The following is a 25,075-nucleotide window of genomic DNA, read 5'->3' as shown; positions in this document are numbered from 1 at the left end:
GCTCTGTCGTTGAAAGTTACACATATATCATATGCACATACTGATTTTCTTGACTCCTCTCTCGTGTGTGCAGCATGCATTGTGGTCCCTTCTAAATGACCATCAGAATGCAAAAGAACAGCTACTTAGGAAAGTGGGTAGTGTTGGGTTCTCCTTAAAACCATGGAAACTACAGAGTAATTTGACCGTAATTGTTCAGAACATTATTCTAAAGTATATAATTTATTATGTTCTGAGTTACTTTGACAGTATAAGATGCTTGGAAATTGCCTTAGCTCTTTGATTTCTGTTCTATAAATAGTCATGTTCTTTAGAGAAAAAAATGTACATGTATAAAATATTCTTTGCTATTAATAGGCTTTCAGATAATAGGAACTCCATGATTTAAAATACATTCTTAAGGAGAATAGGATGGTAAGTGGTGTGCTAATGTGGTCTGTTGCTTTCTTTAGTAAAGGTAAATAGTTCCTCATTATGTTTTGTTCTGTTATATAAGATAAATTAAAAATAATACTTTCCTTAACTCCTATGATTTTGTAGATACAATGGTGAATGGGATCTAGCTCAGAAAGCATTGGATGATATTATATACAGAGCCCAGCTAGAATTATATCCAGAGCCACTGCTGGTAGGTTCTTTGTGTAATTATGCAAATTTTTAACCTGTAATTTTTCAGTTTAGAACTATGCATTGAGAAGTAATTCATGGCATGATAAAATGTTATTGTTACTCAGTGCTTCGTCCACTGTTGTACTGGGAAATGTTACATTTAATAGCATTTATATCTAAAATTTGGAGATTTCATTAGAGTGACTTAATATGATATTTAACTGATAGTATTCTCTTCTGCTTATAAGAATTTCAACATCTAGATATATTTGTCAATTAGCATTCGATATTGAGAAAGAAACCTAATTTAATATCTGACACTCACAAGCCTCATTCCATTCATGCTGTTTTAAAGTATAAGTATCTCTCTGACCCTCTTACTCCTTATTGGTGGGTATGTGGATCATCATGTAAAATACCTCAGGGAAAATATTCTTTTTATAAATTTATTTTAATCTTGTATTTTATCTAAAAGTAAATACTACATCTGTTTATTGACCTTAAACTTCATTTTTCCTTTTAGGTTGCTAATGCAATAAAGGCTTCATTGCCTCATGGTGCCATGAAATCTAGTAAGGAAGGTACAAGGTGTATTCAAGTTGAAATCACACCAACTTCCTCTAGAATATCAAGAAATGCAGTTACCAGCATGTCAATTAGAGGTCACAGGTGGAAAAGACATGGTAAGAACTCTTCAGATTTGAGCACTGGTGGTCTTCCCCATGTCTCTTTGCGATTGTGGGGCTAAAACTTGTAACTTTAGGAAATAGCACCTTTGTGGCCTGGAAAAGGATGCTATCTCATCACCTTTGACTCCTAGCTTCTCATCCAGGGCAACAGACACTGAGGGGGATGGACGTTCTTATGTTAGATATATGAATGAAGAATTATGTAAAATTGTACTTACTGCAGTAGAGTTGGAGAATAAGAAAACTGCATTTTAACTACTCATATACTTTGAGCTGCTGTTCTTGAGTAGTTGCACATAACCTTTAATGAATGTTCCTACTCCTCAGTCAGGCATGTAGCATGCAATATTTTTCACATTGGATAAAACTACCAGTGATCTTACATTCTGCCCGGACTCCCTGGCAGAGAATGCCATGCTGTTGATACAACACCAGGCGTTTCTATTTTACAAACTCATTTTCATTCAAGATTGTGTCGGTATCCCTTCTTATCCGCTTCAATTTATTATTTTAAAATGTTGCTGGAAGTTAATTTCATTCACCATGTCATCTCCATGCTTTCCCATTTCCCTCTCTTCTCTTTTAATCGACTCCTTGTTTAATCCCTTCTTCCTTTTATTGTTTCTCTCCTATCTAGCAGTTATAGTAGGAAGAAGCTGAGGACTAATATCCTCACCTCAGAAGGGACCTTGGCATGGGAGGCAGAAAGCTGCTTCTTTGCCCCAAGCGAGTATGGAGAATGTGTTAAGGGGGAAAACCTACTCTGCTTTCTTCCTTCTCTGCACTGAAATGAAAATAGCAGCTCAGCTTGGTAGACTGTAACTCACATCAGTGTTCCCTGGGGAGAGAGTGGGGAAGAGAAGTATCATAACAGATCATAACTCAGAAAGCTGATCCTGACTGGGAAGGCTTGCCTTTCCCCCTCAGACATGCTAAGAGAGAATACGCCAAAAAAGAACAAGAGCCAAGTTAGACAGTCTAACCAACGATCATTTTTAAAGTTACTGTAGCAAGTCCTGAAGACCCAACAGGGGACATGAAAGAGGTGGTGATGTTTGCTATTAGGCAAATAGACATACAAAAGCCATTTAAACTTGCCAACCCCAGACATCTTCAGTTTCTTCAGTGAAGTTCTGCTGTTCACTGAGAATACATCACAGAAAGAAGGGAATCTAATGGATATGTGGTATGCTAAAGATCAGTGGTTCTGTCCAGCTTCACTGTATGAAAGTAGGTGCAGGTACAACAAATCAGACTGTACTCCCAAACTACTGCTTCAGAAAAGTGTAAGAATGACTTCCGATTTCTTTTCTTTTCTACTTTCCCTTCTTGCTGTTTAGATGGACATATTGGGGAGTGGAGGGGGAAGGTCGTACAGTTCAAACATGAGAGAAATATTGACGCTCCCTAGTGTGTGGGGGCACGCACACACGCGTGTGAACATGCCTAGGTATGGATTTAAGAGAAAGAGATACATATTCTGTCACAAGGTGGATGTTATTTTTCAGAAACATTTGTAGGAAAAAGTGGCCCAACCAGATACAAGACTGCTTGCATGTATTGTGTCTGTTATGCTCCTCTGGATCTGTGCTCCATGTTGACCGCTGTCGTACTCTATCTCAGGCTACACCCTCATCAAAGAAGCCTTTGTATTACCTGCTCCTTTATGTTTGTTATCCTTCACATCACTGAGCAGCTCCTGTTTATGAGTGCAAAGATGCCATGGATGAGGAAATAGAAGAAAATGATCTATAGAAGAAAAAAAAGACACACCATGAGCAGATCCAGAATATGCCTAGCCTTATTTGTCACCTTCTGTAGTAGGAATTTCTCTTACCCACTGGCTCTAATAAATGGTCTTGTTTAGTCTTAGTTGTCTCTATAGCTAGGCTGTAGTGTCCTTGTTAAGGGTAGTCTTGGTTCTCCTTCTTGGTGAGTTCCTAATGTTATTACAGAATACTCTGAACACCCCCACTAGGTGAAAGACTCCACTGCCTCTCACACCCTCACACTAGGAGCCTAGTATCTAGCACTAAACCATATAGAGACCATACCTTCCTAGGGAAGTACTGTTCATGAAGTTACCACGTGTTCAGTTCAACCCTTTCCTGTGTCCTTTTGTTATGTCTGTGATTTCTGCCTGGACATGTTATTGTTCTGGCTCTCCAACCAGCACTGGATCCTTGTGGAGAAGATGGTGATCCTTGTACACTTCCTAAATATATAGACAGTTTTCAAATTAAAATAGATTTTAAATTTTCTTTATATGATTATATGTATTTATGTAAAAATTGCAACAAAGCATAAGTAAAACATTTCTTTAGAAATGGTAAGAAGGGACTTGTCGATTCCAGGGTGGCCCACAGTGACCTTCTTATATGCTCATGTTTCTGAAGCATGGTACTGTGGAGGTCACTTCAGGTTATGACTATGAGGACATGGAGAGTCCTGTGTTTGATGGAACCCTGGATATACTTTCTATTCAGCTCCTCTCCCCACTCTTCCTGCAGCCATCCTCATGGGAGGAGGGTGTGTTCTTTCTAACCTTTCACCAAGTGACACAGTTAGAACTAGGACTTTGTAACCCTACAGTAGTGGAGATGGAGCCTGGGAAAGAAGGCAGGAAAAGCAACGTCAATTTTAAGGCATATTCTATTGTTTTCTTCTTGACTCCTTCATTTGTCCACTTGTGAGAAAGAATACAGCAATTCTTTTCTGTTGAACTTTATCTTAGTTACTTTGTATTGCTGTGAAGAGATACCATGATCACGGCAACTTATAGAAGAAAGAATTTACTGGGGGCTTACAGTTTCAGTAGGTTAGAGGCCATGACAATCATGGGGAGCATGGCAGCCTGGAAGCAAGCATGGTGTAGGAGCAGAAGCTGAGAGCTCACACCTGCTTCACAGCAGGAGAGAGGGAGGGAAGGAGGGGGGGGAGAGAGAGCTCTAACTGGTAATGGTATGGGTTTTAAAACCTCAAAGCCCACCTCCAGAGACTCATCTCCTCCAACAAAGCCACACCTCCTAATCCCAAACTAGGGACCAAACATTCAAATATATGAACCTATTGGGGCCATTCTTACTCAGCACACCACAGTTGCTGAAAAGGGTTAGTTTTGGCTCAGAGTTTGAGGGTGCAGACCACCATGGTGGGTAGTCAAGGCCGCAGGAGTGAGAGGCAGCTGCTCACACTATTCCCCAGTTAGAAAGAAGACAGGTGAAGCATACTTGCTTGTTTTCTCCCTTTTATATAGTCTAGAATCCCAGTCCAGGGAATGGTGCTACCCAGAGAGTGGGCTTCCTCACCTCTGTTAGCCTAATGAAGACCATCCCTGTAAAGAAGTCAGAGCCAATGTCCCAGGAGACTCTAGAGCTCAGCAGATTGATACTTGAGACTGACCATCACAAGCCTTTTCCATTTTTCTCTTGTATTTATTTGTTCTTGCTGCCTTCTGTCTTTCCTCCACTCTTCCCTTTATATCTGATTAGAAGGAGTGGGTGAGTGAGCTTCTCCCAGGGAAGAGGCAAGCGGAACTTTCTTTCTGTAACTTTTCTTTCTGTGTTTATCATTCAGGAATATAGACAAGTAAGCCATGTAGCATAGTGGTTTGTGTGTATATCTGAGTCATCAAAGATTGTAACATATCTGGGCTGGAGAGATGGCTCAGCCGTTAAAGGCTAGGCTCACAACCAAAAATATAAGAGTTCGGTTCCCAGCACCCACGGCTGTCTCTCCAGCCACTAAAATAAAAATAAAAATTTAAAAAAAAAAAAAAAAAAAAAAAAGATTGTAACATATCAAACAAATGCATTCAATTTTAGCAATTCATCACATTGATCCTTTTCTACTATTAGTATAAATTATTCTCCTAGTTCAAACTCATGTTGTTTTTTATTATTAATTTTGAACCATTTTAATTACTTGTAACAAAGTATTTTGAGCTGTTTTAGAATGTGTTTCAGTATTCTCTGAAACATCATGGGTGTGGCATACCTTTCTTAAAAAATTGCCTGCCCACAGCTTATATTGCAATGGAAAGTATCCACGAAGGTGAAAGCTACTTTAGTCTTAACATTTGCTCACATGCGAGAACCCATGTCCCTTCCTCCGGCTGGTTGTATTGTGACCAGTTTTGTCCTTTGCTTGGCTCTGTGTTTTACTTTTTAATTAACAGACTGGTTTTTTTCAGGGCAAATTAGATTCACAACAAATTGAGTGGAAAGGATGTGAATTTTCATGTCTGCTGTCACACACTGTCACCACTGTCCTGCTGTCAATCAGCAGGACCATGGTGTGCTTCAGGCCCTGGAGTCATGTTTTAATCATAATTCATCCTATTTCACTCAGTAGAGTACTAACAGAAGGCTAACTTCCATAGATAGGTATTATTTTAGAGAGACCTGTTAGACAGTTAACTGCATGTTGACCTGCTGTCCATATTTTTTTCTTGATTGTTTATTGTTAGAGGGAAGTGCCTTCATTCAGTGTTGTGCCTTTCCAATTCCTCCAGGCTTGTGTTGAAGTCTTTGAGGAAGTTTGAATGATTCAGTCTATGTCTGTGCTTAACTTTGGAAATAGAAGTTATAGTGCACAGTTGCTGCTTTGAATTTTCATAATTTCATGATTAATGGCTTTATTCTATGGTGATCATTTCATTTTCAACCCTGTTGTGTTTCCTTTATCCTGTGGTGGTGAATAATTCAAGGCAAAGGTACAGTTTTCAAGTGTAGATTTTTAAGTCGTTTGTATGTTGAGGCTTATAGAAAATAAAAGGCAAGTAAAGGAAGAAAAATAAGGTCACACTTTCAAAAGTTAAATCAAGGATAAATAGGTTGTGATGATAAAAAGTTAAAAATGAAAATTCCAGTAAGAAAAACGAGTGAAATTTTGATAGAGCAATAGCATTATTTTTAAAACCAATAAAGGGGGGGGGGCATTTTACTTAATTATTTTCTGTAAAAAGTAAAGGTAGAAGCAAAGGAAACCAAGCCTTTCCTCATGCTTTCTGCTGTGGGCTTGAGGGTTCTGTAAAGCCGGCAGCAGCTGCTTCTGCCTTTGCAGCTGTGGTCCTGACCTCTCAGAGTTCCCCCCTGCACGGTTCCACCCCACTACCTGTACTTGACCACCCCAGACTTCCCTTCTTACCTCTCCGCCAGAGCAAGTTAACTGCTATTTTTTGTTTGTTTCCCACAACTACCACTATTATGACTCATTCTTCCTCCACTTTAAACAAAACTACCTACATGGGAACAAGATAAGCTATTTTCCATGTTCTCAAAACCGTTACTGAAAAAGCTACCATTTTATAAAAAGTCCCCTCATTAAGTTAGGGGCCTGACATGTGGTTGCAAATAATGAGCGCTGGCAGCTTTGCGGACTAGTATCTAGCAATCCCCTGAACTCCTGGTCTTCATCCCTGGGTCCTTTCCTGTGTGCTTGTCCAGAGATGGGAGCAGAAGTGCAGAGCATCCCATATCCTTTAGAGTGCCCCACATCAAGGCTGGTTGAACCAGCCAGAGGCTAGCTAGTTCTTGTAAGAATTGCTTTGTCAGCTATCCAGAATTGTGTTCTTGGTAAGTTTATACTGGCTAATTTGTCATTCAAATGATACCCCCTCCTAAAACATGAATTCTGAGTTTTCTTAATTTGAAATAAATGTGCTTAGTTTGAGAGTACTATCAAGCACAAAGCATGCATGTGTTATATGACACCAGCAGTGTGTCTAATGTTTTTGTTGTTCTTCCTGTGGAAATGCCCTCTAATCCCTGATGTGTCTTTATTAATTAATACATAATGTCTTACTTTATCTTGTTAATGTCAAAATAGGAAATAGACCTCATGTGGATTTCTCAGTTATGTACAGTTACAACTGTTTGCAACAGGAAAGTGTCAGTAAAAGAATAAGGAAAAGAATATTTGTAACTAGATCCTTTGACCATCACCCTACTTTTGGTCCTAGCATATAATTTAAAAACATTTTTGGTTTTCTTTTTAGTGGTGGTAGGGATTGAATCCAGGGCTCCCATGTGCTATATCCCTAAACTTTGAGGTTTTGAGGTAAGATCTCTGTATGTAGCCCAGGTTAGCCTTAAACTCAGAAGCCCCCCCCCCCCTTCAGCCTCTCGGGTACCTTTTAATTAGTGGATATTTTTAATTAGTGCTACTTTTTAAGTATTTTTGACTTAGAATTTCCAAGAATATAAACTTTTAAGAAAAAGAATTAGCCGGGCGGTGGTAGCGCACGCCTTTAATCCCAGCACTCGGGAGGCAGAACCAGGTGGATCTCTGTGAGTTCGAGGCCAGCCTGGACTACCGAGTCCCAGGAAAGGCGCAAAGCTACACAGAGAAACCCTGTCTCGAAAAACCAAAAAAAAAAAAAAAAGAAAGAAAGAAAGAAAAAGAAAAAGAATTATAAGTAAGAGGTAATATGGAGACCAAGCACCTTGAGAATTTTAGACTATTTTACTGTATGGAAGAATCAGATTAATACAATTAATACAATTTAGATATAGTGAGCCCAAAGAAAGAGCAGTTGAAAGTTACTATATCAAGCAGTTTGATTACAATTTTGGTTTATAAAATTGTTTCTATTTAATGGATACCATGGTACTTAAAACTTAGTGAGATAACATAGTTCAAAGAGACTTGTAATTATGTTATAAAAATACCAGAAAAAGTGGTCTGTGTCATAATTTGCTCAGTGATTAAGTGTTTTCTTATTAGATGAGTAAAAAAGAAATGATAAAAAGATTCAGAGGCTGGGATATAGCTCAGTAGGTAAAATGCTTGCCAGGCAAGCACCCATGTAGGAGCTGGGTGTGATGGTGCAGGTCCCTAACTCCAGTGCTGGGAGATGGGTGTTGAAGGCAGTAGGATCCTGGGAGCTTGCTGTCAGCCAGTCTAACTGAGTCAGTGAGATGCAGGTTCAGCGAGAGACCCTGTCTCCAAAAACCAGGTGAAGAAGCAACGGAAGGACATATGTGACTGAACTCTGGCTTCCACACACATGTACATGTGCACACGCATGAAACACACAGACACACAAGTGCAAAAGACACAACTTGTATATAAAATAATTTATTTTAAACTGGCTAGTGCTATAGAGAGTGTTAATAAGTTTTTGTTGTATATATCATTGATGAAGCAAGAAAGTAGTTACTTTCTAACTGTTGAAGAGATGTAAAGTCATAAATGTATTTCTAGGAAAATATCTTTAAAATAATTATTTATAAGCATCTCAGACCACTTAAGATTGTCTTTCTAGATACTGGAGAAGATTAAACTCATAAATCTTGAGATGGAATATTTATTTTGTGAGTCTGATTTTATGACTTAATGAAAAAGAGCTTAAATTGAGGGAAGTAAAAGTTGATAAGAGTTTTTAAAACATTTTGAGAAATAGTGATAATTTTAAACTCAAAAGTAGAAAACTTTGGGAATTAGTTATTAGCATCCCTTCTACATTTCCAATTAGAAAGTCACAATTCTAAGCCAGGCTGGTGGCTTTCACCCATAATCTAGACATGTGAGCTGAGATGGAGTATCATGGTGGTTGTGGTCAGCCTGGTCTGCACAGTATATTCCGTGAGCTCCCTTGCCCGCACTGTCTGCCTCTGACTTCAGGTGCAGGTTTCTGCTCTTGCTCCATCTTCAGTCTTTCCTTGCTCAGGGAGCAGCCCTTTAACTCCCAGTCCTTGTTTGCTACTTCTGTGACGTTTGGATTCCTTCTTAAGATTACTGGCCCAGACTGAGTCTTCCTACAGTACTTCCTCTTTCTAACTGGGGATATACTTTGTGTTCAATGTTTTGTGTTAAACAGTACAGCTTCTATTGCGTTAAAACGCTAATAAAGTATGCAGGTGATTGACCCATGTGCCTGTCGGCAGCTACCTTTGCAGGCTGAAATGCAAGTTACCTACTGCTTACACCTCACTTTAGAGCATTTCCATTCTGACTCCTTAAAGTTTTTCCTTCCAACCTCAAACATTCTGAGTCATTTCTGCCTTAGAACCTTTGACTAGTTCTTTGGGATGTTTGGCTGACATTTGAATAGCAAGAAGGCACCCATATGCACCCTTCCTTCTTCCAGATTGTTCTGTAGGCAGCACCTTTTCATCATTCAGATCTCAAATAATCATAAAAGAAGCCTCCCAAAGTGCCCTGAAGCAGCCTTGCCCTTCATTACCCTGCTTACTTGCTCCACTGTTTTATTTGCATTTATTTATTTATTTATTTATTTATTTATTTATTTATTTATTTTGGCTATTTCAGTTTGCTTTTGTACATAGCAGGAAGGACTGGTATCTCTTATGTTTGCTATTGACTTCTCGGTGCCTAAAATGATGACTTACACATTATAGGTGCTAGATACATTGTAGTTATATTCATGGACGAAGGAATGGATGATTTGAAAAGGTTTGGGGTGAGCAATTTGTCCTTTCTTTTCTAATTGTTTTATTGATGTATGAAAGCCGATGTGTAAGGTGATGTTTTTTTCATCTATAATTCCAGTCAGTTGTTAGAGTTTTCCTTTTATTCTTTCATATGTGCATATAGTTTTCATAATTGTACCTTAAAATGTTGGGTACATTAGTTTTGTTTAATTAACACTTCAAATGTTTTCCAAATTCTCCTGGTAACTCAATTATAGTTATTTTAATGGCTACATAATATATATTCCACATTGAGTTGGTAATTGTTATTTACTTACCTTTGTCCATATATTGAATAATTTGCTTCTAATTTTTCCTGTTATAAATAATACTTTAAGATACAATTTAGTAAATACATAAAGAATGTTTCTCCATTGGATAGAATAAAATATAATCATTAAAAGATGGTATTAAAGAATAAGAATTGCTCAGGCCCCTTCTACCATTTCTGTATTCGTATGCAGAAAGATCTATACCATCATAAGTTGTAGAGGATGTATATGATTGTCTTTTGGAATTTAAAGCACTTTTCACAATTGCTGTCAAAGCAGTGTGATGCAGATCTTTGTTTGTTTTAATCTGTAGCTCATTATTTCACAGAGAACTTTTAGGAGCCTCATATCACACTGTACTTTAACTCATAAGGTAGTTTGAGTACAAAAATGTGTCAATTCTATCAATAGTTAAATTGCTTTTGTTAAAACTGTCACCTTTAGTAAACAACAACCAGAAGGCAAGTAAGAACAGAACCTAAGAGTATTTCATGAGTGCAGATGGAATAGAATAGATATTTGGGTTTATGAAGCTATGTTTGTAAGAAACCAGCTTTAGGCCGGGCGGTGGTGGCGCACGCCTTTAATCCCAGCACTCGGGAGGCAGAGGCAGGTGGATCTCTGTGAGTTCGAGGCCAGCCTGGGCTACCAAGTGAGTTCCAGGAAAGGCGCAAAGCTTCACAGAGAAACCCTGTCTCGAAAAACCAAAAAAAAAAGAAAAGAAACCAGCTTTAGTAATGTTTGTACTCACCCTTTTTTCCCCTCAAAAATCAGAAGAAATATGAAATTATTTGAGTTGCCTTTGAGAAGAAAATTGGAGTTGTCTATATTAAAAGTATTCGTGGCTAGGCATGGTCGTAGCTCTAGCTGCTCAAGAGGCGGAGGTGGGAGAATCAGAAGTTCAAGGCCAGCCTGGGCTATACAGCAAGTCTGTGTTAAAATAGACACACCACCAAAGGACAACGTAGATATTCTTAAATTTTAAATGTTTATAAAGTGTGTGTGTGTTTGTGTGCATGTACATGTGTGTGTGGAGGGAAGGGGGACTCACATGTCATAGTGCACGTGTGGAGGTCAGAGGACAACTTTGTGGAGTTAGCTCTCCCTTCCACACTCACCTGGCTTCTGGGTTTCCACCTCAGGTTGTCAGGCTTGCATGGAGTGCCTTTACCTCTGTGTCTCGACACCCTGAGGAAGTACTCTAACTTTCTTCATTTCCATATGTGAAGAGTGCTTATGTGCATAGAAGTTATAAAATAAAGTAGTCTCAGAGAATTTTCTTTTTGGGTATTTCAATTTTTTAAAATTATTTGAAGTCAAATGTAAATATTTCTTTTTCTTGGTATAAACTAATTATAATTCCTTTTGCATACATTTTTAAGTTCCAAGGAAAAGCAACTCTTCTGTTATATAATTAATACTCCTTTAAACATCTTCTATGTAACTTCCTTACAGAAAGGATTAATTACCTCTCTTTAGTTATATATGTAGTTTTTTGGATAACAATAGAAATGAACTAGCTTATAAAAGATTTTTTTGCTGTTATTAAGCATTATAATGTACATTTTAGAAATTCCTACTTTGTTTTTCTCAAACAAAGAACTTTTGGTCTTTTTTTGCCATCTAAAAATTCTTGTTATCTTAAGCTGTGTATCATTTGACTGAATAAAAGGAAAAAATAACATTTTCCAAACTTACCTTTTTCATATCTTCTTCATTTTCACTTTTATTTCAATAATAATTTTATCTTGTAATAGAGATTCATCCAGTTCATTAAAAATACATGTTGGGGGGCTCGGGAGATGGGTCAGTGGTTGGGAGCACTAGCTCTCTTCCAGAGGACCCAGGTTCAATTCCCAGCACTCACAAGGACGCTAACAACCATTTCTAATTCCAGTTCCAGTGGACTGGAAGCCCTCTTCTGGCCCACACAGCACTAGGCAAAAAAGAGTGCACGTACACATGTGCAAGCAAATACCTATACACATAGAATAAACATTTTTTAAATTTGAAGGAAAAGATTTATTGTCTACTACATATAAGTTACTTTCTCAGTATTAGGTATTTAACAGTGGCCAGAGAAAAATCAGTGTCACTGTGGAATATACACCTGGGAAGACAAGGTAATTGTAGCTTGTTAAAGGGATTTTCTAAGAGAACCAGAATGGGGGAGAGGGCTTATGGACTATAGGGGTGTTGAGACTTGTGACGGGTGACAGGGAGTCTGCATAGCACAGTCTTCTGAAGAAGTAAGATGTGCCTTTCAGCACTGGGAACCCAGGGCCAGTCCAACAGTCTGGGGAACGAGGGACTTGGTCACGAGAATTCTACAATGGAAAATGCCAAAGACATAAGGAAAGGATTGTATAATAAATGCTTGGGCTATATAATCATCTTTCTTTTCTATCTAATTTCCCTAAGAATAATCTTGCCTTTCTTGCTCTGTCCAAAATAACATGCTCTTCTTTTTATGAATTTAATGAGTAGTTAAGACATCCTGGTTACCTTTAGAGCAACCACACATATCATTTAACCAGTTTGTTGTTACAGGAAAGCATTCAGTCCTCTTTTCAATGCCATTTAATTTCATGATTTTACATCTGCTCAGCCCCGACTGCTGTCTTGATTGTGACTAACGGTTCCATGCCTGTGCTGCTTTATAAGTATTCTTCTCTCTATTTCTCAGTTCCCCTGCAAATTGCCACCAGTGAATCGCCTTTTTAAACCATTAACTTCCATCAGCATATTTTCACAAATACAACCAATTAAAAATAAAAGTAAACTGATCTAGAGTTTATTAATTCCTTGTGTATTCTTCTAGAGTGTATTTGCTGTGGCTCTTGTTCAGCCAAAGTAAATCATTTGCCTTCTTTGAAATGACCAAGAATCCAAATAAATCAAACATTGTTGGGAGATGGCAGAGAACGTTGAATCAAGTCGATTCTAACAAATTGACTTAGAGTTCACTAGATGTGTGGATGGACATTTGAAACCAGAAGTCTCTTTCTTAGCCTCCTCCTTTAAACAGTTGTATACTTTCCAAACTTCAGTTTCCTCTTATGCAAATGGGGATTAAACAGCCTCCTTCAGAGTCTCACTATCATAATGTTTTGAGAATATATTAGAGTAATATCTGAGAATGTGCTAAAAAAAAAAAAAAAAGAACAGTGCCACTGAGTGTCCCTTATTCTATTAGAATGCCTATGTGTAGCTTTTAAATTTTTATAAAACTAAGTATTACTTCTTTTTTTTTTTATGCCTGGGTAACTGCCAGCATTTTTTATTTGCCTTTTGGACTGGAGGTCCCTATAATGTTTCTTTTTGAAGTGGCTTCTGCAAATGTAAATGAACAAGTCTTGGCTGCCACCCAGCAGGGCCATGGTGATTTTACTCTGTGTTGCCATGACCTCTGGCATGTACCTCAATAGGAATTATTTGCCCTTACTTTTTATTATAGCTGTTAGCAACTGGGAATAGGTTTGACTGGGAAGTTTACACACAGGAGCAGCAGGGCACTGGGACCTCACGTCCTTGAGCCTACCTGAGAATGAGAAACGTGGTGTGGGGAACCTCGGCCACGGGTGGGAAGCACCAGTTAAGGAGAAGTAATTGTATCCGCTCATGGTCATGGCCACAGGACAACAGAAGCTTTGAGGAGATGCGCAGGAATGTTCCCTGTGGCAAATGTGGTGGTCAAACCATTTTCAAAATACGAAGGAATCAAAGCATTAATTTCCAAGCTCAGCTGCACGTTAGTCAGCTGGGAACTCAAAACTTGGAGTGCCCGCCCATCCTACCTCCTGCTGCCTGTGACTCAGGTTGCTTGGGGTGAAAACAGGCATCCATGCTGCTCAAAGATGCCTGCTGTTCTTACGCAGCAAAGCTAGGCCCCCTTCGATCTGTGCAGCTGTGGCCTCTGCTCCTTCACTATACGCAGCTTCCGACTTGACACAATCAGTAGGGTTGATGAGCCTGTCTCTGAAAACGTTTTGAAAACAGTTATTTTTCTCAAACAGGTTTGTGTGCTACATTTGTAAAGAGTGTATACTGCTTCTGCTTTTGGTTTTGGTGGTGTTGTCTTATGTTGTTATGGAGTTTAAATTTCACCACTGGTCCAATTTTTTACATATTTATATTATTTTTACCACTTATTGCAGACGTTTATTTGAGAGCCTTAAAACCTTTTAGATTTAAGGCACAAAATAAAGTCATCTTTATTGATATTCACGGCTATGAGTTTTGTCCATTTGTCTGAACTACAGGGGCTGTTTTCAGAATAAGGTACTGAGAGCCAGTTTGTTTTTCCATATCTATTTCATTTTTCTCCATTGTAGTAATGGACTGTTACAAGCTGATCAAAATGCGTGGACTCATATGAATCTGAAGAAATAGACTGTTTAATTCTGCCTTCCGCACATCAGTGTTGACTGATGTATAAGATACTGAGTGTGAGAGACAGCAGCTAGACTGTAGATTCCTAATCAGGATGACATGATTGAATACGCATTTCCCTCAATACCATAGTCTAGTCCAGCTTAATGTAGTCTAATAAAAAATAAGATGTGACTTATACAAAGGGGACTTCTCTACGTGCTTTGGTTACCATTGTTGGCAAGAGCCAGAGTATTTGCCTGTATAATTTGGGGCATCTACCTAAAGTTTGCATACATTCAGTTGGTCACAATGTTTTGTTTTTTAAGAATTGTATTTTTGTTTGTTAAAAAATGTGTTTCATATTCCATGTGAAATATGTGTGAAAAAATACAACCCCTGAACTGATGCTCTGCGGACTTTTAAAGAGCCTGGTCCTGTTGTCTCCTGCATTGTCCCAGGATTGTAAATCATGGAATCACAGTGTCATAACATTCAATCATCCAGTTGTGTGGGTTTGGTTTTGTTTTGCATTTTCTTTTGTTCTGTCTTCAGCCATCATTTTTGTCTTATCATCTTCGATTCTAGAGCAACCTGACAGCAATAATGATGCTACTGAAGTGGGCATCCTTGTCATTCCTGAGATTAGTGTCACAAATGTGTCCGGAGAGAGACCCGGAAATGGGGAAAAAGGCAGAGCGCTAGGAGACATTGATGCCCAGCATATGCAGGGCTTGCAGGAGACAGCCACAGACCCTAGAAGTGAGAGCAAAGGCTTGCCTGAGCTCAGGAGGCAGAAATCTGTAAGAAAAATGATGGAGGATGGAATGGCCACAGCTGGCAGAGTGCAGTTTTAGCAGAGCACTTTATAGCCACACCCCAAGGTATCTTGAGGCAAGGGCACTGGTGCATGCTAAGTTGCACAGTCACAGACGATTTGCATGCCATCTAATAAAGTGCATGAATTATGCATCGTAATTTCTCAATGACTTTCAATGCTCTTTGGAATGATCACCCTTATGTGGTCTTTGAGGAATTTGTTAGAGAAACTGAGGCAGAAAATTGCTTCTGAAGTAATTTTCTGCTTAAGTTTTGGAACTAAAGTGATTTTTCTCATCTTTTATATGAAGGGTAATGTATATAAAATTTTAACAAGTTTTGAACTTGTGATATTTACAATGTATATATATGTTTTTTTTAAATCTTTGAATATCTGGAATGGAGAATACAACCTTTAAAAAAAGAAAAACCTCTTTAACTATTCTGTTTTAACTGAAGTTCCTTGGTAGGAGCTATGAGAGAGAGGTCACCCCTAGTTTATAACATCTGATGGTTTTTCTAATTGCTTCTGCTCTTTGCATGCATAATAGGAGAATTCTTTCTAAAAACGTAGTGGGGGATAGTTTATAGCATGCTTTTGGATTAATATTCTTTAAATCACTGTCATTTAATTCCAATGAACTGCTTTTTTTGACATTTATAAAAATGTTTCAATTTATCCTTTGATTTTGTCTATAATCTATTGCTTTAAGAAATTCTGCTAAGGTATTGATTTAAATGTAATTGATTTGGTATTACTCTTAAAAGTTGCTTAAGATACTTAAGTTAATTCCTCTTTGTCATTTCTTTGTTTAGGAGAAACAGAATTAACAGGTCAAGAAGAACTGACGGACATAACTGAAGTTGACGAGGGATTTTATTCCAGGGCTGCGTCTAGCACCAGCCAGTCGGGTCTATCAAACAGTAGTCACAACTGTAGTAACAAGACAAGTGTAGGGAAGAACCAGAGACGGTCAGGAGGAAGCAGAGCGGGAGCAAGAGAGAGAGAAACGGCAGGGGAGTCTTGCAGAGACCACTTTGCTCGCAAGCAAACCCAGAGAGCCCAGAGCGAGAACCTTGAGCTTCTCTCTCTGAAGAGACTGACCTTGACCTCCAGCCAGTCCCTGCCCAAGCCCAGCAGCCAAGGCTTGGCCAAGACTGCAGCCACTGTGTTTAGTAAATCCTTTGAACAGGTCAGTGGCGTCCCAGTCCCACGCAGCCCCTCTCCTGCCGTTGGCTGTGTTTCTGGGGCAGATGCCCATAGATTTTCTGCTTGTAGTCTCCAAGAAGAAAAGCTTACTTACGTGTCAGAAAGGACTGAGCTTGCGATGAAGCACCAGGCCGGTCGGCAGGGACCTCCCAGTATTAGCATCACTCTGTCTGCAGATTAACTTGTAACTTCTTTCTCTCCGATAAGCAGGGAAGCCCGAATATGGCTTTGCTCCTTTATGAAAGTCCCGAGTACTTCATGCCTGCTCCTGGTGGGGGGGGCCTGTGTCTTGACTTCTGAAGGCTCCTTGGACTATGAAGGGAACAATGTCTAGTTTGCAGTAAGCTGAGATATGGGCTTGTTATTTCTTGGGTACCCTTCGCCCCTTGATTGAGTTCTCTATTCTTTTCTTCCTCCTTCCTGTTGTTTGTTACTGTTGCTCTAAGATTGTCAGTGTGACGATCCGTTTTTGCAGTTGTCTGAGTTGGTTCCATCCTCGGTGAGGTCGTTTTTAATACCTCATATTTTAGTGTCTGAGTATTTGCCCTGAGAAGTCATGAGACTCTGTGTGTGAGAGGACGCGGCTGCAGAGCCTGGACAGAGGAGCGAGTCCATGAAGCCACGGTGACAAACAGGCGTGTGAGGGGACAGAGCCCTGGAGCACTGGGGATGCCAAGTGCCACGTGAGCTCTGCGAGCAGTCTCCCTTAAGTGAGGACAGGTGCCTCACACACTGTGAGTGATGGGCAGGACAGTTGCGAAGGGAAGGTGGGGGGATTGCTGTTGGTGTCCTTAGAACGTTAAACAGCGAACTGAGATTGCTGGTAGGTAACGTTGTCAAGTGTTTGATCTGGATTCCACCGTGAAGGGCCCTTCCGGTTTCTAAAGTGTAACCAGCCATAAAGCTGCTTGACTCTGCTGCTCGACTTTGGAAGGCCTTGTTAGTTTGTATTTTGGAGTTCAGAACTCGCATCCCAGAAGACTTCCTGGAAACCACTGTAAATCTGGCAACACAGCTCCCAAGACACCAGTATCAAGCGTTTAATAGTGAATTGTCTACAAATGAAGGAAACTAGATAATTTTTCATCTACAGAATGTGATAAAAGAAAACGAAGCTAGTGAATATGGACAAAGGACACTTGTGCATTTTTAACTTAGGATTGCTTGTGTTTGTCTTGTTAAATTTAACATAAGAAAAGACGAATGTGCTTCTTGTTTGTGAGCTTTAAGTGTTCTTGTTATGTAGAAAGAATAATTCAGTTACACACCCATCCTGCCAATCAAACGCCTGTACTAAGGAAGGTGATAAGGCAGAAGCTAACCAAATGTAGCTCTCGAGAACTCTGTGAACTTGGTGACCTCTGTGAATTCTGTGGACTCAAAAGCTTAGTGCCTGCGGTGGTCTGTTTGGTTGGCTGAAGCACCTATGAGGCTGGTGTGTTCGAGTAGAGATTGGAGTGAGAGGAAGCAAGGGCAGTGGGAAAGACCTGGGAAGCTGACCTCTTCTTGGTTTCATTGACTCTCGGTCCATCAAGGTCTCCTTATTCATGGTCCCTAGCTGGGATCACAAGAACATGCTTGTGTTTCCCTTTTGAACCTGCATGGGTCCAGCTCATATAGAGGACAAAACTGCACATGTTGTAGAGTGTGAAACATTTACAGCTGAGACACAGTTTTACATGCTTCCCTACCAGGTTAAGCCTAATTATCCAAGACCTGTGCTTCTTAGCATAAATGAGTATACCATTTTAGTTTCAGTAATAGAATGAACTGTTGGCTTAAACTGTCCTCAAGTGTTGTAAGTAGACAGTAAAATTAATAGTGGAATGATTTAGTAGTAATCTTGTGTAGAGTTGAAAATGTTTGTCAAATGTCACTGTGAATTTCCTGTTGTCTTTTTGTAATTCTTTAACAAAGAATTTTTCTTACGCCTAGTTACTAGCAGTATTGATAATATTAAGAAGAAATTGAAAAGATTGTCATTAGGCAAGTTGAGGTGCTTGCCTCAGCATAGAATAAGTTCAAAGAAACATTATCTGGCATAAATGAGAGGTCAGGATAATGTTCAGCTACCATAATGAAACCTCATTTTGATATTGTTGAAGACATTTGCTACTCATGTGATTCAAAAACCATTGGTATTGCCTGGTATTTTAATAAAACTTCACAATTTTAGGGGCAGACCTAGTAAATGAAAACTGGCATTTTAGCAAGGCCCCTAGTGATGCATTCATCTTTGTGAAGACAGTTTCAGAGTGCTAATTACTTGTCTAATGTGTAGGAGGCTCAGTGGTCTCCCAGCCCTCAAGCACAGATATTAGACACTAGATTGTCATAATCATCATTGTTTTTGACGGCTAATTAACTTTTAATAACATCGGCACATGACTTGTTATACCCTCTCTCATTCTTAAGTTCCTAGTCCTCACTTATTCTGTAATAAAACTGTAGCATCTTCTGTTTCTCTTATTGATTGTGAATGAAACCAGAGCCTGCAGGTTTTAAGTAGGACAGGCCCTGCCTTTGTTCTTGAAATGTTATATGACGCACAGTGTATTTGCATGTGTTCATTCTCTTTATAAAATCTGTAACAGCTTACACCATGCAGTGAGTCAGATTTTTTGCTGCAAATGATTTACACCAATTGGTTCTCTGGAGTGTGGAGTTATGTTAACAATAAATTCTTTTATACTACTTTTGATACTATTTCAAATAAGGATTGTGTACATTGAAAGCTTTTTATAACAGTTGTAAAAGTCGGATGATATTAACTATGGCAACAATTGTTATTAATACTCACGACTCTTTCCGTACTCATCTTTCAAATGTGAAAGGTTGGGTGGATTTGTGAGTCATTTTCCTATACAGATGTTAAGTGTAGACATCTTGTGGATCCAGAATAACAGCTTTTACTAAGAGGATTCCACACAAAACTGGGGTCCAGTACCCCATAGTTCAGATCTAAGATTGGGTTCTTGAATTAACCTGACCCTTGCATTCTTAAAGCTGTGCTGCCTGGGCATTCCTGTGAAGCTGTGCCCAGCATTAGCCTCTGAAATCCAAGTTAAGAGAGAAGCAAAGTAGACTTTTCCAAGAGTCCCGCTGCTCCGGGGGCCTCCCTTCCTTCTCCAGGAGCCTCAGGAGAGCACCTGGGGGTCACTGAAACGATGCCTGAACTTTCCCATCTCTGTAGCATCAAGAGCAGGAATTCCCTAACTTGTTTGTTTTGAAAAGGCAGTATTTCATTACCCTTTCCATTGTAAAGCAACCACTCTGCAAATAAAACTCAGTTGTTAAAAGTTGAATTAAAGGGAAATACATCTTTAAGTCAAAATAGCTGAAAAGGATCCCAGTTTAAAGGGATTTCTTCCTGTTTTGGAAAATCACAATTAAAATGTTGAATGGTAAATTATGGAGTAAAGTGTTTACTCTGGAACATGATTGTAAGCAAAGAGTTGAAGTAAGGCAGCTTAATGTTTAGGTCTCCAGACACATTACAGGTCCATAAAGGAAAGCACATTAAGGAAGCATATGTTAAGTGTTGTAACAGAACGATAGTTAGAAAGACACCGTGTTGGGTTCTAAGGCATTGTAGATAGAAATTCATGTACAATAGTGTCTTCCCAGTCCCTGAGGGAAGGCTAAAACCCCAGTCCTTTAGTGAGCACAAGTTTACACGTGTAGGTTTGCTGCCGAGCGCTGACACATTGCGGAATTGAGATGTGTGCTTGACACCGTTGACGGCTTACCAGAGTGCGCATGCCAGTGTGCGAGCTTCTGTACGCTGTAACTTGCACATTTCCAAAAAGACTAAGAGTGAACAATTTGAAGATGGTTTTGTGTTGTACGGTGGAGTGTTAGTGAACATGGGTCTCAATTGTGAGGTGTAGTTTTTCTTGTCCCCATACTGTCTCTTTGTTGGAGCTGACTGTGCCTCTGACCTTTACTTCTGATCATGTGATAATGCTAAGCCTTTCTTACAGATAAGATATACTTGTCATTGTATTCCTAGAGTTTACATTCCTAAGAATAAACATGACTTTGGATATTTTTATGTGCTTTCCATGTTTTTAAGGTATGAAATAAACTGGAGTTGAGTTTTTGAAGTTTTGTACATTTGTATAAATGTTCTCCATATGCAGTACTTTATACATTGTGTTTCCCCTTGTTTTATTGCAATAAAAACTAAAAAATATTTTTCTAGGTCATTTTATTCATTAAAAACTGCTATAAAAGTATGTGAGCTTCGCGGTGGGCGGGACAGAAGTAAGTCTGGGTGAGCCGAGCCACTGGGAGCTGTTGGGGTTAGCTGTCTGAGGAGTCTCACTCCTGGCTTTATGCCTCAGGGCCAGGAACTGGGGAACTCATTAGTGTCCATCCAGAGATGAGCTGGGGGGGGGAGGGCTTGAAGCAGTGGCTGATTCGTTAGCCAGAGGCATGGGCAAAGTGGATAGGATTGCCTGTAACTTTAATGAGTTTCTCTCTGGGTGCTGAGGGTTGCCTCTAGACCTGAGCACAGGCCTTCAGGTGTGGAGGGCAGAGCAGAGTTGGGTGGCTGCCAGCTTCCGGACAGTAGGATACATCACAGTATTTCATTTCTTGGCTGCAGGAGATCACAGTGGCATTCCTTGTTCTGCATTGTGTATACTGAAACAAACCCCGTTCAAAAGGAACCATTCTAGTGGGCGGTTGATTATTTATGTGAGTAATTCCAGCTGACCTAAGGAATAGGTCAGGAAATACTTCCTTAGCTACTCTGAGAAGACGACTTGTGGAACCAGCACCTGCCAGTTTAAGGACTCCTGGCAGTCCCTTGTGAGACGTGCACTCTTCTGGTAACAGCAGAGGCCCTGACATATAGCTTTGTTAATAGCTGCATACCTGTTTTATAATCATTAATAAGGACTGTAAATAGCTAGTCATTCCATAATTTCTCTTGAATTATCGTGGTCGTAACAACTGACTCGTCACTTAAGTACTCAAAACAATCTTTAAAAGTGAGAAGCACCCCATTTTACAAAAGAGGAAACTGAAACTTTCAGGGAGCGGGTGCTTTGCCCAAGGTCACCAAGTGCTATGGCCATGCCCAGCTTTAAACATAGGCAGCTCTTTGTTATTGATTAGTAAAAGGATCCCACATCCTGCCAAACGACGCGTATTTAAGTTCATTTAGTCCATCGTAAAATAAAACTTTCAGGAAACTAAATGATGCTGTATTTTGTAGAAAATGAGATAATTGTGTTTCATTGGTAATCAGAATGCTCATTATTACTATATTAAAAATATGCTAATTAAAATTAAAATAAATGGTTCCTTAGCTGTTCAGATTGATAAAGATTGGAACTGGTATTTGTATTTATCTGGAGAAATCCTTAGTGTCTGAGACAATTGGTGGGAATATAAATTGCTACAAATGGATTAGTGAGCAATTCAGCAGAGTCTTTACCCATGCCCTTTGGCCTAGTAATCCTACCCTATGTCTATTCAACTCTGTTTTGCATTAAATTTGACACAAATGTATAAATGTATTCATTGTAGCATTGTTTATAATAGGAAAAAAAGTCAGGACTTTGAATGTCTCAATTAGTATATATAGTGGAATATGATGTAGTCATTAAAAATGTGGGTCTGTATATGTTGTATACAGCATGAGCCCATTTCATTATATTTGAATAGTTAAGGTGTGAATATTACATATACTATATACCATGTATGTTATATATAATATATACATAAACACAGCATGCATATGTGTTTGTTGATACCCAGGAAGCACATTATTTGTCAAAATGTGGTCTAAAGACAGGCTTGGGGCTCAAGAAATGAATCAGCAGTTAAGAGTGCTTGCTGGTCTTCCAGAGGACCTGAGTTCAATTCCCAGCACCTACATCTGGTGGCTCAACTAACTCCAGTTCCAAGGGATCCGATGCCTTCTTCTGGCCCCTGTGGACACCCAAACACATATAGCATATACTCATACAGATAACCACACACACACACACACACACACACACACACACACACACACACACACACATAAATAAGTTCTTAATGACAACCTACATTGTGAAAAACTGATGCTTTAAAAATGGAGATTCTTGGGATTTGTGCTAGTTTCTAAGAATCATATGTGTGAATCACTATGTGTGAAAGCTGAAAACCTGTACTTCTATTAAGTTCCTCAATTTAACACAAAGTTTGGCCCAGTCACCATCAGTGGATTAAGTATTTGATGGTGCATTGTTGTTAGAAAAGACTTCTCGAAAGGATCTGGTGTTTTCAGTGGGGCTTCCCTATGATTGGTTGTCAGTGATATCACTGACAGAGACCTGTAGTGAAAGATAAACTGTTCTGACATTTAAAAAAAAGACTATTTCCTGTACGAGAGTACATACCCATTAAGTCAACAGTCTCTTTTAAAACGTCTTTGCTACTGTTTAACTTCAGATGACTTGTCAACAAAGCAAAACTAAATAGAACTTACTACACGGAAGGTCACCTTGGCATCTCTCACTGCATGTGCAGCATAGAGTAAGGGACTTGCAGAACTTGGGATCTGTGTGCAAATGAGCATCTCTCATGAGGGAAGGGTTGGGTTTGGAAGAGTTAATAGTTAGAATTCATGGTGGTGGTGGGGGGAGGGTCATAAAGAGCCTTGCTGAGTCAACCACTGAGAAGCAGCCGCTAGGATTGTAGATTATTATTTCCAATCTGTTGAGTGCAAAGAAAGAGAAATGGAGGTGTTGGTGCATTTGTTTACTTCATTCGTTTACATTCTACTCTTTCCTGGACACGGATTTCCTAGAATCAATAACTAAGCCAGCTTGATACGGGCATTCTGACACTGCCCATTGTAGCTAGAGTTCATGAGCTTGAATTATTGCTCTTTACAAGGGTGATAAGTCAGTGTGTGGGCAGAGTGTATCCATGTGTCTTTACTGACTTCTCAGGGTTACCCTGAAGATCTCCACAGTCTCGTCTGAAGCGCCTTGACCCTAACAGCCCTTGGGTCTAACTGGTTGCTCTGGTACGGTCATGGCATTGTGTTGTGGTTCTGTTTTCCCTAGTGAGGCTTTAGTACATACTGCACAATAGAGTAAGATGCGCTTTCCTAGATGGACTCCGACTCTAGTCCAGGAAGGTGGCAGAAACACATTGCTTCTCATGCATTCAAGGGAGGTCAGGAAACCAGTTCCCTCCTGTTCATCTGCACGGAGAAGACTGTAAAATGTGATTGCTGTGATTCTTAGGCACGTATCTGCCTAACTATGTTGCAAATGCTGACATCATGTTTCTTTTTTCTCAGCTCTAATGGACTGGGATGATTTGTCTCTGCTGGTGTTTGGCATTAACTTTTTGGTTTGTTTTCTACCACGGTGTTCTCTCCTGTGTATCTGGTGCCCTTGAGTGATAATGAGACGACAAAATAGGCAAGGCCTGTCTTCCACCTCACACACTCCTTGCCTCCCCCGCAGTGGCTGTAGCGGGGTCCACTGCTGTGTGATGCCCCAGCCGTCAGGGTGCTCCCCGCACTCTTCAGGGTGCTCCCCGCACTCTTCCCCGCTGTCTAACCAGCACCTTTCTCCTCCTGACCCTCCCACGGAGTCACACAGTTGTCCATCACAGTCTCTTCTCTCTTTCCAGGGAAAAGTGAACCCCCTGCCGTATAGGCCAATCTCCCTTTTTATTGTAATCCCACACTGGCTCAGAATCCTGTTTCAATAATTACTTCTTTCCCTGCGCCTTTTACTTTTACACCCGTCAAGTTGACATTCGTAAGACCTTTGAAAGGAGAGAACCAGCCAGAAAGCGAGCCGTGAGCAGCACGTGCAGGGGAAATAGCGCACTTTGAGTTCACCAAAGAGGACAAAGTGTACAAGCAGTGCTCATCGTGCTGGAATGGGCTGGACGACACCGTGGTACAAATCCCCTTCAGAGGTGGTGCTGGAGGCCAGCAGGCGGGTGAGGAATGCAGGCCGGGCTCTTGTCTGCTCAGGGGTCGTCCTGAGGTGCAGATCTGCACCCTCTACGCCCATCCAGGGGCTTGGGGACATGGAAGCAACAGGAAATTTTGGAGCTAGAGGTATGATTGAACTTCTTAAAATGGGCTCATCTTCTGAGAATAACTGTTTGCCACATAAACGCTAGGCACAGGCCCCATTGTGAAGGAGGCCCTTAACGAACACATAATCAAGCTGAGGGTGGGTGGGTGTCCATAGTGCTCTTTGGGATCCCTGTTCAGTCAGCAGACAGCCATGAGGGAGGGCCACCGGCTACACCGGTTCGAGGCTGTGCACAGGTGTCAGCAAGATGGGACTCCTCCCGTCAATGCCAGCCTCTCAAGGAGAGACAGCGGCCGTCCTCCCAGAACGAGTCATCCCTCTGAGTCTGGAGTTAGTGTACCATGTACCCCGAGTACCGTGGCTTCTATGTACAATACTCGATGCCCTGTTTACCATCTTGATTCTCCCCAAAGGCTCCTGAAGAACCTCACCTTAAGTGTTCGGGGAGAGTCGGCGTTCCACTTCTAGGAACAGCACAACAGGCTGTGACTCTGCTCTCACTGCTGTGACAGAGCACCCAGCAAAGACGACTTGAGGAAGGAATGGTTGACGCTGACTCCAGTGTGTGCAGCAGGCATGGGGGGTGGGGGTCACACGGCATCTGCAG

At 40.2% G+C, this 25,075-nt stretch overlaps 1 protein-coding gene across 3 annotated transcripts in view; it reads left to right on the top strand.

Annotated features, from left to right (window-relative positions):
• Positions 1-25,075, top strand: part of Fam126a (family with sequence similarity 126 member A) — an 88,670-nt gene that overhangs the window by 44,564 nt on the left and 19,031 nt on the right. Inside the window, exons 9-12 of one of the 3 annotated variants that reach the window (XM_028864180.2) lie at positions 541-628; positions 1,133-1,292; positions 14,965-15,260; positions 16,012-16,098. In XM_028864180.2, the coding sequence (XP_028720013.1) occupies positions 541-628; positions 1,133-1,292; positions 14,965-15,233 (517 nt within the window). In that variant the 3' untranslated portion in view covers positions 15,234-15,260; positions 16,012-16,098. Of the gene's footprint in view, positions 1-540; positions 629-1,132; positions 1,293-14,964; positions 15,261-16,011; positions 20,601-25,075 lie in introns of those variants that run through there. The other 2 variants (XM_028864179.2, XM_037203744.1) reach the window with 2 other exon arrangements.

This window comes from Peromyscus leucopus, chromosome 3 (assembly GCF_004664715.2).
Source record: "Peromyscus leucopus breed LL Stock chromosome 3, UCI_PerLeu_2.1, whole genome shotgun sequence".
Lineage (NCBI taxonomy): Eukaryota > Metazoa > Chordata > Mammalia > Rodentia > Cricetidae > Peromyscus > Peromyscus leucopus.
The sequence above is the reverse complement of the archived record's forward strand: the minus strand, read 5'-3'. Positions and strand labels throughout refer to the sequence as shown.